This window comes from Babylonia areolata, chromosome 4, assembly GCF_041734735.1.
Source record: "Babylonia areolata isolate BAREFJ2019XMU chromosome 4, ASM4173473v1, whole genome shotgun sequence".
NCBI lineage: Eukaryota > Metazoa > Mollusca > Gastropoda > Neogastropoda > Buccinidae > Babylonia > Babylonia areolata.
This window is the reverse complement of record NC_134879.1, coordinates 27,920,032-27,936,603: the sequence shown is the minus strand read 5'-3', so window position 1 is coordinate 27,936,603 and position 16,572 is coordinate 27,920,032. Positions and strand designations below refer to the sequence as shown.

Here is a 16,572-nt window from a genome sequence, read left to right as displayed (position 1 = left end):
TGACAAACACAAAACAATGCAAATTCTCAAGTATTTATTCAGATACTCAGAAAAAAAAGAAGCAAAAATGTTTATGATTTCTCAATGTATGAAAATGATGGTGAAGAAATGTAACTAATGTCTGAAACATATAACCAGTGATAGCAATAAAAAAAACACAAAAAAAACACATTAGCATGAACTGATGAAGAGATTCAAAGCTGAAGAGCAAAATCATTTTGAAAGCATGAAGATTGAACCGAAACAACTTTCATTTATAGGAAATTCAGACCCCTGCCGGAGTCTGCACTAGTTGGGTCACGGTTAAGTATGTGTAATTAAACTCTCTTTTTAAAAACAACCATTAACTAGTGCCTAATTTTCTGCACAGAACATCAATTTTGTTCATGAAGAAAACAAAATTCTCAGTACTTTTTTGTTCATGGAGAAAACAAAATTCACAGTACTCTTCTCAGTCATAAAGGATTATGAAACCAGAAGCAAGTTGATGACTGTTTTGTTGACAGAAATCAAAATTACCCCAGCTTCACCATCTAATTAGGAACAGCAACATGCAATGCATCAGGAAATTTGACAAGCAAGGTTTGACTGGTTCTAACCACAGGAAGTCCTGGGACCTTCTTACACTAGTTCCAGGCAAACAGGCATCACCTGGGACTTCCATTTTCCACTCATCATTTCTCTACATGCAACCAATTTGTTGAACTTGAAGTCACTCTTTGTTTTCCTGGAAATGTAGTAAATTCACTGACCCACAACAAAGGCATTCGCTCATGATCATTTTAAATTGTTCCAGAATCATTCTTTTCCACAAAACCAGACATTCAACAAAATATCTACAGAATAAATTCTATATGAATTGTTTTTGTCAAAATGCATGCAGAGCTGTTGTAAGTGCTCAAACTCACTACTGTCCCTAAACTGGAACAGCAACTTAATCCACAGAAATTTCTTTCTTTCTTTTACATTTTCAATTTATTTTTACTGCATCCTATATTATCCTAAATAGCAGTCTAGTTCTTTGGTTTTTCCAGTGCATGCTTCACTTGGGTGAAATCAATTACTGGAACAGCATAAACTGATGCCAGATGATGTTGACAGTTGACGCTTTCTAGAACTGGATCTATGAATGTATGATGGTGATACATACAAATTAAAGTGTGCATATTGATGCAGTTATTTTTCAAGACCAGAACAAGAGAACGATTTCTACCACATACCAGGTTATACATTCTACCACAGACCAGTTCTGTACTGTTGACCATTAGAGTTTCTCCACAAAAAAATGTAATACTTTTAAGCACTGCACACTGAGACCATTCCTTCAGATGAGAATGTTCATAATAAAGTGTACTCTCCTGTCAAAACAAATTTCACATTATCCCACCTAAAATAACTGTCAAATATTACCAACACTCTGGTGACAGAGAATATACAATCAGGCAAAAAAAAAGAAGTGTCAAATTACAAACCTTATGAATTAAAAACAGAAAATGATGAGGTTTCTAAATGAATGAACAGAAAAAAAAATGTTTATGTTCTGTCAGAAACTGTAACTAAGTGAACACAATGACAACATTCTAAACATCACTGGCAATGTCTGTTCCAGTTCCTGGCAACATCTGATACTCAGTAATTAATGAACACAGTACTATTAATGCTGTGTAACTGAAAGAACAGTCATATCAGTATCTGGTAATGGTATTACCACCATGACACAGTTCCAGTTCAACACCACCCTGCCTATTTGGCAGAAGCCAGGGGATTCTTCAGCACAAGAATGACGGAGTCTCCCCTCAGGAACATTTTTGAGATGAAGCGATCTTTGTTAACAGGCTTGGACTTCTTCTTGCCCTTTCCTGTCTTCGGCACCTCTGTCCACATCTCCTTCACGTTCTCTAACACCATGTTGCAGTGCCTGCACCAAGCAGAGAAAAACAAAACTATTAAGTGTCCAAAAGGTAAAAAGACGTGAAGAAGAGTGGAAAAAGAAACAAACATACACACACACAAGACTTTTCCCTCACTGAAGGATCATTGTTAATTATTGAGTGTAGACTTAATAATCTAAAGAAAAAAAAACAACATCAGAACTCACAAACATTGCAAAGGACAGCTCAACCATTGACCTGTCATTTCTATGTGAACAGTGTGTGCTTCTGCCATCCTGACTATCATATTCAGTGTACTCAAATAGGCTGCCTTTTTTAATCAGTTTCTACATCACACTAAAAACAAACAAAAATAACATCAAACTGCCTTTCCTGCTAACGAACTCAAGAATGACAGTGTGAAAATGGAAACAGAAAGAAACTACAAGTAATTTAACACAGAGTCTAATGCAGTTATTCTCACTGGCTATTTACTCTGTCTGTTTTCTCCAGAGTCTTTCCGAACAGTTCAAACTGAGGAGCAGATATGAAACGGTAATGTGAAAGGTTCATATTAAACAAAGAGAGGTAACTCTTTCAATTTCAAAGGACAGTTTGATTTTAAAGAAATCTAAGTACAAAAAGTAAAGGGGCCTATCAAAACTGAAAGAACCTACCACCTTTAATGGTGCTCAGCTGGCTTCTAGGTCTTTCACAAAGATACTACACTGATTTAATTCAACCAAAGAATATAATTATTGCATATAAATATATATGTGCTGTCTTGGAAGGAATCATCAGCCATGCTTCCCTTGGTTGCCTAATGATGAGAAAGAACCCAAATCATGCAAGTAGCAACCACCCAAGACATAGCTTCTTACATATGGAAGAATGACTGGTAAACTTGTCGATCTTTTGTTGGCTGAAAACTTCTTGAAATTTGTTGCCACAGTTTGAAAAACACTTATAAATATACATACAAAAGTCAAAATTTACATTATAACTCAGCAAGAGTGATGCCACGTAAATCAAGTTATCTCTAACCCAAATTCTGTGAAACCTGCCATATCAGAAAAATCACACACAAATTTGTATGAGTACATCTAAATCCATTTCAGTTTCTCAAGGTGGTGTTAGTGTGTTTGGACAAATCCATATGATATATATACATATATATGTACCACACATCTGCTAGGCGCATGCTTGACCAGCAGCATCACCCAACATGTCAGTCGGGGCTTGAGTGCATGCATTTATTTGTGTTCCTATGAAAGTGAATTTTTCATATAGTGTTTTGATGTAGGGAAACACTTATGTTGCAAAAGGTTATTTTTCAGTGCCTATGTGCATTCTGTACACATAATCTCAGTTTATCATCTCGTCTGAGTGTAGATAAACTCAGTTTTTATCATCTTGTCTGAATGACTGGCCACTCAGTGTGATTTTCCAGTCAAACATAAGAGAAAAGGTGGGACAAGGATTCGAACCCAGACCCTAACAGATACCGTATTAGCAGATAAGCGTCTTGACCATTCTGTGTCCTTCCTCCTCATCATAACACAATCAAAATCTGAAAATAAAACAACTAGACAACTCTGAAGGAAGCTGATGTTTGATCATATAAATATTCAACCTGTGAGTTAGAGGCAGATCTATAATTTAGCATCCAAACTTTGAAACAATCTCTCTATGTATACTGTAATAGTGTAAAACATGGTGATTTTGAAATGTCAGTATGTAATGATTTTTATGCTATTTAAAATGATGGATGTACCTGTCAAAGGCCTTGACTCTGGCCAACAGCTTCTTGTTGTTACGACAGTTAATGAGGACCTGTGTGTTGTTCTTCACAGATTGTGTCAGCACTGATAGTGGGCCTGTGTTGAACTCCTCCTGTTCCCGAGCCTGCAGCTCTTCCGGTGTCATGTCACTCTTCGGCTTTGTCGACCCAGATCTGTTCTCACATACAATCATACATACAATCAACAATCATAAATACTTTATGTTACAAACATATCTTTTCATGATAAAACAACACATTTTTCAACTAAATGACTGTCATGATTGATCCAAAATTCCATGTTTTGGCTTTCCCTTTGTGTTGAACGTGAAGAATGCAGACATGATTATCATCAAAAACAGACTTTAACACTTTTTTTCTCCTGACCAGATAATTGTTGGTCTCTCCAAATGGGAGAGAACACACACACACACACACATATTATATACGTGCCATAATACCTTTTGACGACAACCCAACTTACACAACTGCTGTAGCAGGTATAACTGCACAGAGTGAAATATTTTCAAAACGTATACAACACAACTGCAGACCGATAAAATTGATACAACACTTACGCCATGGTGTTTTGACCTGCGAGAACCGTTAATGGACCTTAGGCTTCCAACGTTATCTGCGCGTTTCAAGCTCGCTGCTTTGTGATGCTTACCGGCGGAAACGGAAACGAGTGATCTTTGTTGCAGAAGACCATTTCAGCATTGAAACTGTAGCCGCAGCAGACGAGACACATCCCCACGTTTTGTTATTCCACGTATGTGCATGTGATAGCCCTTTGACGTTAATTTAAAACTTGGTAACTGATCATAGATAGCTAACACTTTGGTAAACACTACAATTGTAGGATTAGAAGGTGGACGATGCAGTAACATCTTCATGGAGTGAGACTAAAACCCAAGTCGAGTCACTGATGAAGTGGCAGTGTAGACTGAAGTGCAGATGTAGTAGCAGACTGAAGTGCAGATTGCCTTTTAAAAAAAAATTTAATCAGATTAATGTTCTTATCAGTATCTGTGTTTTCCCTTATTTGTGGGATACGCCTGCACTATATTGTGCTGCCTTATTCATTCACTGTAATACATTCGTCAAAGTAATACATGTGTAAAATAATAATAATAATTTGATGTTCATATCAAGAAGATTATCAAGGATAATCATATTATTCCATGCATTCCATATTTGTGCAATTCTTTTAGCTAAAGAATTTGTCCTTATGTTGGTATTACAGTGCACCTTACAAATTTTTATCACAGAGTTTATTGTACTCACATAATCTGACATTCGAAGGATATTATTTACATTAACATCATTTAAGCAATTTGATATTTTATCAATTTATGGGTTTCAATTAACTCTCCTCATAACCTTCTGTAGAATCAAACAAGTAAAACTGACACAATTTTACTTCAGTATCATGAGTTTACTTTGTCTGTCTGGCTGTTATTACATCTATCCAGTTTTATGAGTATATAGTTTTATGAGTATATCTTATATATATATATATATATATATATATATATACATATACATACATACACATATATATCCGTCATACTGAGGTGGAGGTCTCACATATATCTGATATCTATCTATCAATTTTTTTATTTGTATTACATTTTAATGGCATGTTCATCGCCAAAGACAACATGCAGGTCAAAGGACCCAGTCTGTGTGACTCAAATGCTACAAGAACAGAGTATACATCAACTCTTGAGGAACAATACAAATTATCTGCCACGCCATCTTATATAGGATTGTAAACAAATTCCAGTTTTGCCACCAGAAAAATTCCGTAAACCTGCCAGTAAGACCAGCAGAAGATCAATCAGTTCAACAACATACAAGGATTATGACACAGGAAACAAAGTAGAAAGACAAACAGTTAAGAACAGCAAAGGTTTTACAATTGCATTCAGCAAAATAGAACAATATTTGATCTCTTATATGTATATGTATATATATATATAATATAATAAAATTAATATAAACAACAGATTGGAACTAGCTGGAAGGAAAGTTGTCAGTGCAGGGACTGTCACCGCATTTTGAATGGTCATCAAAATTTCCCTGTCGGCTGTTTATTTTCACCACCAGCAAAAATGTAATATTCATTTATTTTGTATTTTTTCACATGTGCTTTCCCCAGTCCGATGCAATGATGGTCAGCTTGGCTTCTGCACTTGATCATGAGGTATCTCGATGGAAAATCAGGTATAGCAAAATGATATTTAAAAAGGTCACTATCTCTTACCTGTCATAAGATTGCAAAGTTGCTTGAAGGGTAGGCTGGTGGCATTTCCCCTCAACACATGCTGAGCAGTAGAGATGCCCTGTCCTGTTGAAGGCAGAACCTGGTCCACACATATATCCTCTTCTTCTCAGTGTTGAGATAAACCCATCACATTACTTGCCAATGACTCGGACTTTGGAGGAACAAGAAATTATTTGTCCTAGAAAGAAAGTATCTCTGAGTCTTAGACAGAAAGAAGAAAGGAATGAACAGGAGTACCACTGGCATGTTCATGCCTCCAGCATGGACAATCTGACTGCTGTAGTAGTCCCCAAGAGTACCAACGAACAGCCATAGCTTTTTTTTCTTTTTTTTTTTTTAGTCCATAAGTATAACTTACCAGCAGAGGGTGGGGAGAAAGATTGGGGTTAGATTTTTAAAATATATCTTCTTATTATTGATACTTCTATATACCAGTCTTTGATAGGGAGGAAGGTGGCAGAATGGCTAAGACACTTCTCTGCCAGTACAGCGTCTGTAAGGCTGTTGGTTCAGTTCCTACACTTTATCCCAAGTTTGACAGGGAAAAAAAGAGCATCTAGTCATTCAAATAAGATAATAAACAGAGGTTCTGTATGCAGCACACACTTGACGCACTGAATGAGAACTTTTATCAACAAGAGTGTTGTCCACTGGCAAAATTCTGTATTTTTATTCACTCTGAGAGGTACACAAATAAATACACATGCATGCGCTTAAAGCTGAACATGTGCATTGGGTTTTGCTGCTGTTGGGCATCTGCATCTTAGCAAATGTGGTGTTGCATATATGGATTTGTCTTAACAGGGTGACACTCCTTGAGAAACTGAAACTCTGACCAGAGACCGAATTCTAAGCCCTTTAGAAACACATACTCATTTCATAGTCATTTGCCCAACAGGCTGCCTAACTGTGTAGAATCAACTAGCAGCTGCCTTCAGGCATTCATTCTTTTCTTGTGTCATTTTATCAGGTTTCAATCATACACACACACACATACATGGATTTTTCCAGCCCTCGATGACTTTTCAGAAGGCAACTGGAGAGGTGACAGAGAAGGCCAACAAATGGCTGGGAGAAAAAAAAATGCATGTATGCAGTGATTAATGAGTGTGAAATAAACAGTTTTACAGGTTCCTTATTAACCTACCAACATAGTTATCTTTGCTGTTCGTGTCAAATCAATGTGTAGAGGTAGTATTGTCCAAGATAAAGCATGTCACTGATGCAGCCTTTAAAAAAAAAGTATTTTTATTAAATTTGATAAACTGGAAAATGTGCTGCCCTGCATTGAATTATCTCAAGCATGTCTACACACACACACACACACACACACACACACACACACTTATGAATCCCTTTGTGTGTGGAGGCCTCAGATGATGGCATTATATTCTATAAAAGAGCATCAGTGAAATGTACATACTGAGTCTTGCAGCATTTTTATGGAAAGAGGCATAGATTAATGTGCACAGATAAGAATAAGGTACATGGCACATAGTTGATGTGATTCAGCACAGAATTGGTCTTAAGCAAATGGACCCCAAGATATAGGTTTGTGTTGACCTTATGAAGTGTCTCATTATCTCATTAGTAGATGTTGAAAAATATTTGCCAGCACTGACATAGACACATTTTTGCATAAAATCACAGGCCAAGTCTCTTGTATGTCTGAATGACATTGTAGTCTATCTGTGATTTGATAATCCTGTGCAGAAGGCAGTCATCAGTAAATGATATGACTTGGGGAAATGACTGCAGAAGATGGCCAAAGTGGAAGAGTAGTAGTAATGTTTGCTTTGTATGTTTACTAATTGTAAATAGCAAGGACTGACATGCTTCTAAATCTCTATCTTTCAGTGTTTGAAGACATAGGAGACTGTGTTGCATAAGTGTGGTTGTTTTATTTTTGCTATTCTAACCTTTCAGAGAAATTTGGGAAAAAAGTGACTTGGAAAAATGAATGTGCTGGGAGTGCTGTTCTACGGGTTGCCATTGCTGTTGGTCTATGGAGTGGAGGCTGCAGAAAAGAAGCTGCAGATTGGTGTCAAGAAAAGAGTTGACCCAGATGACTGCACCATCAAGTCACGGAAAGGAGACACTCTACACATGCATTACACGGTATGAACAGTAGTTCCATTGATGAGATGGAAGTGTATCATGTGATGTAAGCAATTTTTTTTTTCTGATGTAGGAAAAGAACTGGTTGTAATTTACTTTTTTTTCAATATATATTTATTTTAAAAATATTTTCCCATGTTTGTGTGTGTATGTGTGTGTGTTTTCTTTTTCTTTAGGGGAGTATAGATTGCTTGTATTTTCTTTGATTTTGTTTCACAGGTCACAAAATAGTTGTGTTTATCGGTGGGGATTCATTTCTTACAAAATCTCTTTTTCTGAGTATGAACTTTGAGATTGTGTCACAGTGTTGTGATGAGGGTTGGTGGTGTGTCCGAGATCGATGATGACCATCATTGTCATCCAGCTGGGGGATGGGGGGAGGGTGGTGGTGGGGTGGTGGGGAGGATGCTCATGAATCTATCTGTGAATGCGCAGATGGCTGAATAGTCCAATCTGCGCACGAAAAGTTCGCTGACAGTTAGGGCAGACAAAGACAGGCATACCATTGTCAGGGAGCTTGTTTGCCTGTGACTTTCTGGCCTGCCTCTTCTGAACAGCTGCAGCAGTCCTGTTGGCCTCGCACAACTTGGCGCCTTTGTGCACAGGAGCACGCCATTTGTCACGGTCCACTGCAGATTCCTCCCAGGAGTCAGGGTTGATATCAAACGCTTTCAGAGAGACTTTCAGAGTATCTCTGAAGCGCTTCTTCTGACCTCCGTGTGATCTCTTCCCTTGTTGCAGCTCGCCATAGAAGAGCCTTTTGGGCAGCCGATGGTCTGGCATGCGCGCCACGTGTCCAGCCCAGCGAAGCTGGGACTGCATCAGGATGGTGAAGATGCTGGGAAGGGTGGCTTTTGCAAGCACCTCTGTGTCTCGGGTCTTGTCTTGCCACTTGATGTTCAGTAGCTTCCTGAGGCATGTTGTGTGGAAGTGGTTCAGCTTCTTAGCATGTCGTTTGTACACTGTCCAAGTTTCGCAGGCGTACAGTTGTGTGGGGAGAACTACTGCTCTGTAGACCTTTAGCTTGGTCTCAAGACTAATGCCTCTTCTGTTCCAGACATTTGCATTGAGTCTACCAAAAGTTGCGCTTGCTCTTGCAATCCTGACGTTCACTTCATCGTCGATGGTCGCATTTCATGACAGTGTGCTGCCAAGGTATGTGAACCGCTCCACCGCACTGAGTCTCTGACCGTTGACTGTGATGTTGGGCTCAACGTAGGCTTTCCCTGGGGCTGGCTGATGGAGAACTTCAGTTTTCCTTGCGCTGATGGTAAGGCCGAAGTTCCTGCTGGCAGTGGCAAACCTGTCGACGCTGAGTTGTATGTCAGCTTCAGATCCAGCGTTGAGGGCACAATCATCAGCAAACAGAAAGTCTCTGATGATGTCTGTCATGACCTTCGTTTCTGCTTGAAGCCTTCTGAGGTTAAACAACTTGCCATCTGTTCGGTACTTTAGGCCGATTCCAACATCGCCATCTCTGAAGGCATCAGTAAGCATTGCAGAGAACATGAGGCTGAACAGCGTTGGAGCCAGGACGCAGCCTTGCTTGACACCATTTGTGACAGCAAAAGGAGCAGATGTTTCGCCTTTGTCCTGGACTCGAGCCTGCATGCCTTCATGGAATTGGCTGACCAAGGAGATAAATTTCCGAGGGCATCCGTACTTGGTCATGATCTTCCACAGTCCCTCTCTACTCACGGTGTCGAAGGCCTTAGTGAGGTCGACATAGGTGGAGAACAGATCAGCATTTTGCTCCTGACATTTCTCTTGCAGCTGCCTTGCAGCAAACACCATGTCGGTGGTTCCACGCTCTTTCCGGAATCCACATTGGCTCTCAGGCAAATGACCTTGGTCAAGGTGTGCTGTGAGGCGGTTTAGTAGGATCCTGGCAAGTATCTTGCCTGTAATGGAGAGCAAGGAAATGCCCCGATGTTGTGATGATGATGCAGGAGGAAGCAGAGGGTTAATGACAGAGATGGGTGCATGGTGTTTCAGGGCAAGCTGGAAGATGGAACAGAGTTTGACAGCAGTGTGGGTCGCAATCAGCCCTTTGTCTTCACACTGGGAGTGGGACAAGTCATCAAGGGGTGGGACCAAGGACTACTAGGGTATTTCATCCTTTTTTGGTTCAGTCTTTTTATCAAAACAGAAATTAGTGGAATCAAATGAAGAGAGATGATTTGTTTGGCAGAGAGAGGTTTGGTGGAGTGGTGGTGGGGGGGGGTGGGGGTGGGAGGGGGCGCGTAAATTTTGGTTTAAAAAAATCTCCAGTAATTTATACCAGGAATTATCCTTTGCTGTCAGAAAAAAAGAGAGTACACATATTGTGAAGAACTCGAAAAGTATGTTCCAGCTCTGTGATTCACATATATGTTCTCCCTGCCAATGGTTCATGCAACCGCATGATAATCTTACAAAAAGAGCCAGTCCAATCTGCCCATCTTCATGGTGTGTTGTCACAGTTATTGATTCTCAGGTTTAAAAAAAAAAGATTAAATCTTTTTTTTTTATATTTCGTTTTACAATAACAACACTGTCATAAAGCTATTACTGCCATTTCAACAGATCATCAGAGAGCCAGTTTTAAGCAAACAATAAAAAACAAGAAAAGAGAAAAACAACCAGACAGCAATGACTTGACACAGGAATACAGACAAAGGAAGACACCTCACACACACACACACACACACACACACACACACACACACAACTGCATTGAAATATTGTCTAAAATGTCTTGTACATGAAAATATGAACTTGATACATTCATTACTCATACTTTAAGCATAGCTGAGTCAATAAAATCTGATGAAACACTATTCAGTAGTGTTTTGTTTGCTTATTAAATTCATTCAGCTTGGGTGTTTCTTCTCTCATTTTGCATGAGTGGTATCTAATTGAACTGTTCCTTTGTTTCCCTGTGGACTGAAGGATGTGTGAAGGTGAGAAGAGGAAGCTGGTGATCCCTTCAGAAATGGGATATGGTGATCAGGGAGCCCCACCAAAAATACCAGGTAAGTGTTGGTTCTCTTCTTCATTCACATTGGCAAGAAAAGTGAAATAAGGGCACAAAAATAGGTCACTATGCAGAGTACTTACTTTTTGGTGACCATGATTAACCTTTCCTGTACGTCGTGGGTGTGCTCACACCCACACACATGTTTTTTGCACTGTAAGTCAAGTAATTTTGAAGTCACTTCCATTAAATTTCATTACTTTGTTTGTAATGTATCATACTACATATCAACTGAAAATTACTTTGTTTTATCAAAGAAATAAATATACAATAAACATCCTAGGACGTCGTGGGTGTGTGCACACCCATACTCCCAAAAGAATAAATTTTGTGCGCCGTACCTCATGGGTGTGGAGCCACACATACTTGCAAAGAACAAGTCTTGCCCGCCATGCGTTGTTTATGTGACGTCACTTGTGCCTGCTAGAGAGAGGGAGAGAAAATGCTTCTTGCCCACCTTTTGGATTTGGTGCCACCGAGATCAGGCCTTTTTGTCTGTTATATCATATGCTAGTTCAAGTCTGCGGTTTAACTCATTTCAAAAATGGATAATTATTTTACGAGGTAAAAGAACTGATTTAAATACAACTTTGAATGAATTGTTTTTCTTGTAACTGAAAATCATCAGAACCAGTTGGTACCGGTTATTTTCATCAATTTGGAAAAGACTTTTTTGAGAACTAGATTATTATCATTTATGTCTCAAATTCATTGATCTGAATCTAGTTGATATAGAAATTTTATTCTTAATTCAGTCAGTTCGAAACAAAGGAAACCTGCATATGAAAAAAAAGAAGGAAAAAAAAGGGGGGGGGGGGGGAGAGAGCCAAGAAAGAAAGCCAACATTTCGGTCAAGGGAAAGGGGACTGGTACCAGTGCGACCGGCATCAGTTGAACTCCATACAGTAAACATATGGTGCTCGTGTCTGTTATCGCATTATGCGATAAGGGAGGGGGGAAAGGCTAGAAAGAATCACTTACACTTGTGTCGGTACTTTTACAGTCCTTTCTGACGGCATCTGGAATGGACGCGCGTGCGTTTGTGTGTGTATGTGTGTGTGTGTGTGTGTAGACGATGGGGTGTGTGTGTATGTACATAAACACACAAAAGAAAAAACAGTGTTTCCTATAAGCCTAAAATCTGACACAAAACCAAAAAAACATTTCTGTTTGTAATGGAGATGCATCTTTTGTACTTCATCAAAAGATCCCTGATCTAAATAACATCTACAAGTTGCAGCCACCAAATGTATCACTGCATCAGCTGATGTAATTTCATCACTCACACACACACACACACACACACACACACACACACAGCATTAGTCAAATGTTGTGCTTTTTGCTCGACAGTGTGGCTAGACAGGGACAGAGATTGTGCGCACGTGTGTGTGTGTGTGTGTGTGTATCAGTGTGTATGCAAGTGCATGTATATGTGCACAGGTGGCATGTGTGTGTTGGGTAGGGGCGTCTATGTACACACAGAGACCATGGGTGTCTGTTCACCCACAACGTACGGGAAGGGGTTAGTTCCTACACAGAGACCATGGGTGTCTGTTCACCCATGACATACGGGAAGGGGTTAGTTACAACACAGAGACCATGGGTGTCTGTTCACCTACGACGTACGGGAAGTGGTTAGTTACAACACAGAGACCATGGGTGTCTGTTCACCCATGATGTCAGGAAGGGGTTAGTTACAACACAGAGACCATGGGTGTCTGTTCACCCATGATGTCAGGAAGGGGTTAGTTACAACACAGAGACCATGGGTGTCTGTTCACCCACGACGTACGGGAAGGGGTTAGTTACAACACAGAGACCATGGGTGTCTGTTCACCCACGACGTACGGGAAGGGGTTAGTTACAACACAGAGACCATGGGTGTCTGTTTGCCCAAGACGTACGGCAAGGGGTTAGTTACAACACAGAGACCATGGATCTCTGTTCACCCAAGACGTACAGGAAAGGGTTAGTTCCAACACAGACCATGGGTGTCTGTTCACCCACGACGTACAGGAAAGGGTTAGTTCCAACACAGACCATGGGTGTCTGTTCACCCACGACGTACAGGAAAGGGTTAGTTCCAACACAGACCATGGGTGTCTGTTCACCCACGACGTACAGGAATGGGTTAGTTCCAACACAGACCATGGGTGTCTGTTCACCCACGACGTACGGGAAGGGATTAGTAACAACACAGAGACCATGGGTTTCTATTCACCCACAACGTACAGCATGCAAAATTTTAGGTGACGTATGGGAAAGGTTAAATGTATACATGTATCACTGTTTATTTTGGGTAAAACATAAAATACATATCTAAAACTAAAATAATTGCCCACAAAATCCTTGATATTTTGCTTTACAGGTCTCGAGTCTCCTCACAAGACTTCTTTTTTCTTTTCTTTTTTAATGTTTTATTCAGCATGGCTTCAGTTTTATTTGAAGGAATGATTTACAAACTTTAGAAATGAAAATATTAAAAATGACGTAACTCTTCGCCATGAATAATAAACTGTTCCAGGCATTTGGGGGGAGAGAGAGATAACATGTGCACACATGTGAAAACGTGTCTGTGCATGTCTCCCCTCTTCCATGTAAGACTTTCCTGTGGAAACTGAAGCTGTGGAGTTTCCTCTAGACTTGAGGCTTTGTTTAGTGCCACATGACATAATGATTATTCTTGTTCATAGTTGTGTAATTTGAATTATCAATCTCTGTTCAGCACTGAATATCTTTGCATAATATCTGAGGGTTCTCTGTAGGCCATTTTTCAGTTAGGTTACCGTAGTTAATTGATGGATGAGTATGTGTGTGCGTGCAAGCTATATATAATCTGAATATTTTGTTTCAAAGATAAATAATTCAGAAGTTCATGATGATCACAGTCTTAATAAATCTGCCATAATGTTATTTACCAAAATGTCGGTACACACTTTGCTGTAATGATGTCTGCTTGTTTGTGCAGGAGGGGCCACTCTGGTGTTTGAGGTAGAGTTACTGAAAGTGGAACGGAAAGAGGAGTTGTAGCCCAGAGGATGGTGGTGACCCAATTCTTGTGTCTGGCTTTGGAATCATTGATGCTGTCTGTCCACTTAATGATCAGTGCATTTCATATATGAAAAAAAATGTCCATCTTTCATTGTCATCACACATCTGCCTGCATTGACACGGGGTAGATAAATAACAATGTGAAATCCATGCTCCTGGCTATTCAGTGATATTTGCCAGTAAATGAACATGTTTGTTTGATGGATAAGTGTACACTGAGTGCTGGTATGAATACTTTTTCATCAGTGTTTCACAAATCTCCACTTTAACATTAATGCTTTAAATTAACATGGCAATACGTCCAAAGAAATATACTACCTTATTGTGCTGTATTAAAAATTTCCCTATCTTTTAAGCAGATTCTGTGGAGAATTTTGTCAAAATGTAAGTGTTTGAACCACCCATTGTGAAAACACAGATGGGAAGTGCAGACTGACATGTAGTACAGGCATCACAGTCTGGTAAAAAGTTTGGTATTGAAAGACGCTTTTCTGTTGTGATGTTGTGTGTCAGTGTGTGTATCCACTGGAATAGGGTCTTCGTTCTTCTGACTTGACACTAATATAACCAATTTAATTTTAAACTTAAGTTTTTTTGTTGTTGTTTGTTTCTTTCTTTCTTTGCGGTTTTGAACTTCAGAATCTTTAAGTTTGATACTTCAAACAAGTCAGTTTAATTACTGCAAATTGAATTTTTGTTCTAGTTAATTGTTTATTATGACAGCATGGACCAAAAACTCATTGACAGTTTTATTGAAATTACAGTTACCTCTATGCAATTTTTCTTCACCATCTTTTATATGTTTATTTCATCTAACTGCAAAAACTAATTAACCATGTTTGCATGAGGTAGCGACACTGGTTAAATTTAAGTCTTTCTTGAGGACGGTGTTGATAGGCATGGTGATGTGAACCCATTCTTATTCGAGATTTTTACCCCGTTCTACCTAGGGATTTGGTAAGACAGGACCAAAGGTAATGTTTCTTTTTATTTGTCCTTTTGATGTTTTCTGTATGTTGTGACATTTCAATAAAGGATCTTCGTATCTCGTCTTGTGTTACTGCACCTGTGCATGGATTGTTATATACAAACAGCATTATTATCAAATTGTTTCTGGTGAGTCAAGATTGAAAGGAATAATTATTTTCTTGTTTAAAAATCAACAAACATGACATTTTCATTGTTTTCGAACATGAGAAATGTGTGAATGAAACAAATATTGGTTATGTACAGATGTCTACATACCCATGATGCATGGAAAGGGGTATTTAAAAAAAAAAAAAATCTTAGCATTGATCCACAACATTAGGACAGAAAAAACAGCAACGCCTATTAAGATGTATGGGTCCAGCATAACAATTATGAATCTAACGCAAGTTTAGAAGGGATCTTCTACAACAGGAAATCAGATGGACAAATGACTTGGGAATAATGCTAACAAACATGAACATTACTTTACACAAAACCAATTAGTATCAGAAATGTCATTTATCGATTTGAATATTCAATATCTAGCTCAAGCTTTAATTTCTTAACTGAACATGGACTGTAATCGCAACTGTGATCACAAGTTAATATGCAGATACGCTTGACTCTGTGCATGTGTGAGGATGTATATATATATATGAAATGACTTGAAAACCACATACTCACAATTTACAAAGAAAACGGAGTGCAAAAATGATTTTTTTTTTAATTTTACAAATATTAAATCTGGAGAAACAAGCCTTACTGACAGATTTTAAAACATACATTACATGAGAAAAAAAAAGATGAGCACATGACAGGCTTTCTATTTGGAATAAAACCTATACATAGTACATTATAAACTGTGCCTGACATGTCGTCTTCCCTGTAGACATATATTTATTCTGCTTTTTTTCTTCTTCTGGCATCAACAAAAACTATTATTAACACCAGTTATTACAAATGATGGGTTAATTCTTTTCATACTTCTTGTAAAGTTAAACCAAGTAAAACACAGTAAATTTTAAACACATTATGGTGTTACAATGTTTCTGTGCCATCCATGCACAAATAATGAAAACAGTTTTTCACAGACATTTCTGACACTCATTCTGACAGTTTTGTTTGTTTGTTTGTTGTTTTTTTATCATTCTTCCAGTGCTGTAAGGCCGACTTCTACAGACAGCCGTACAGATGTTGGAAACAGATGTCTGCTTCAATGATTTCATGAATTTTGCTGCAATCCAATCTTCTTACTTTCTGCACAGACCATGCAGATAACTGTAATACACTGATATCACTCAAAGAATGCAACACATATTCATATATATATATATAATACTCAGACATGTACTAGGTGTCTCAAATTCTAATTTAACTTCCTTCAAGGGGCATAAAGAACTTCCTAAAAAGTCACTGAGACATCTATATATGTGACACAAACATGGAAAAAAGAAAAAAAAAATGCTGATGACCT

The 16,572-nt window shown here is 38.7% G+C and overlaps 2 protein-coding genes across 2 annotated transcripts; one reads left to right on the top strand and one right to left on the bottom strand.

Moving 5' to 3' along the window:
* Positions 1 to 19: 19 nt before the first annotated feature.
* On the bottom strand, positions 20 to 4,340 carry LOC143281014 (small nuclear ribonucleoprotein Sm D2). Its single transcript, XM_076585901.1, has 3 exons — positions 4,230 to 4,340; positions 3,646 to 3,825; positions 20 to 1,918 (listed from the first exon to the last, which is right to left on the bottom strand). The coding sequence occupies exons 1-3, from the start codon at positions 4,232 to 4,234 to the stop codon at positions 1,744 to 1,746; spliced, it is 360 nt and encodes a 119-aa protein (XP_076442016.1). The 5' UTR covers positions 4,235 to 4,340; the 3' UTR covers positions 20 to 1,743.
* Positions 4,341 to 4,353: 13 nt separating this feature from the next.
* LOC143281013 (peptidyl-prolyl cis-trans isomerase FKBP2-like) lies at positions 4,354 to 15,177 on the top strand. The gene is made up of 5 exons (XM_076585900.1): positions 4,354 to 4,423; positions 7,868 to 8,059; positions 10,055 to 10,167; positions 10,991 to 11,073; positions 14,047 to 15,177. Exons 2-5 carry the CDS (start codon positions 7,898 to 7,900, stop codon positions 14,106 to 14,108), a joined length of 420 nt encoding a protein of 139 aa, XP_076442015.1. The 5' UTR covers positions 4,354 to 4,423; positions 7,868 to 7,897; the 3' UTR covers positions 14,109 to 15,177.
* The last annotated feature ends 1,395 nt before the right edge of the window (positions 15,178 to 16,572 follow it).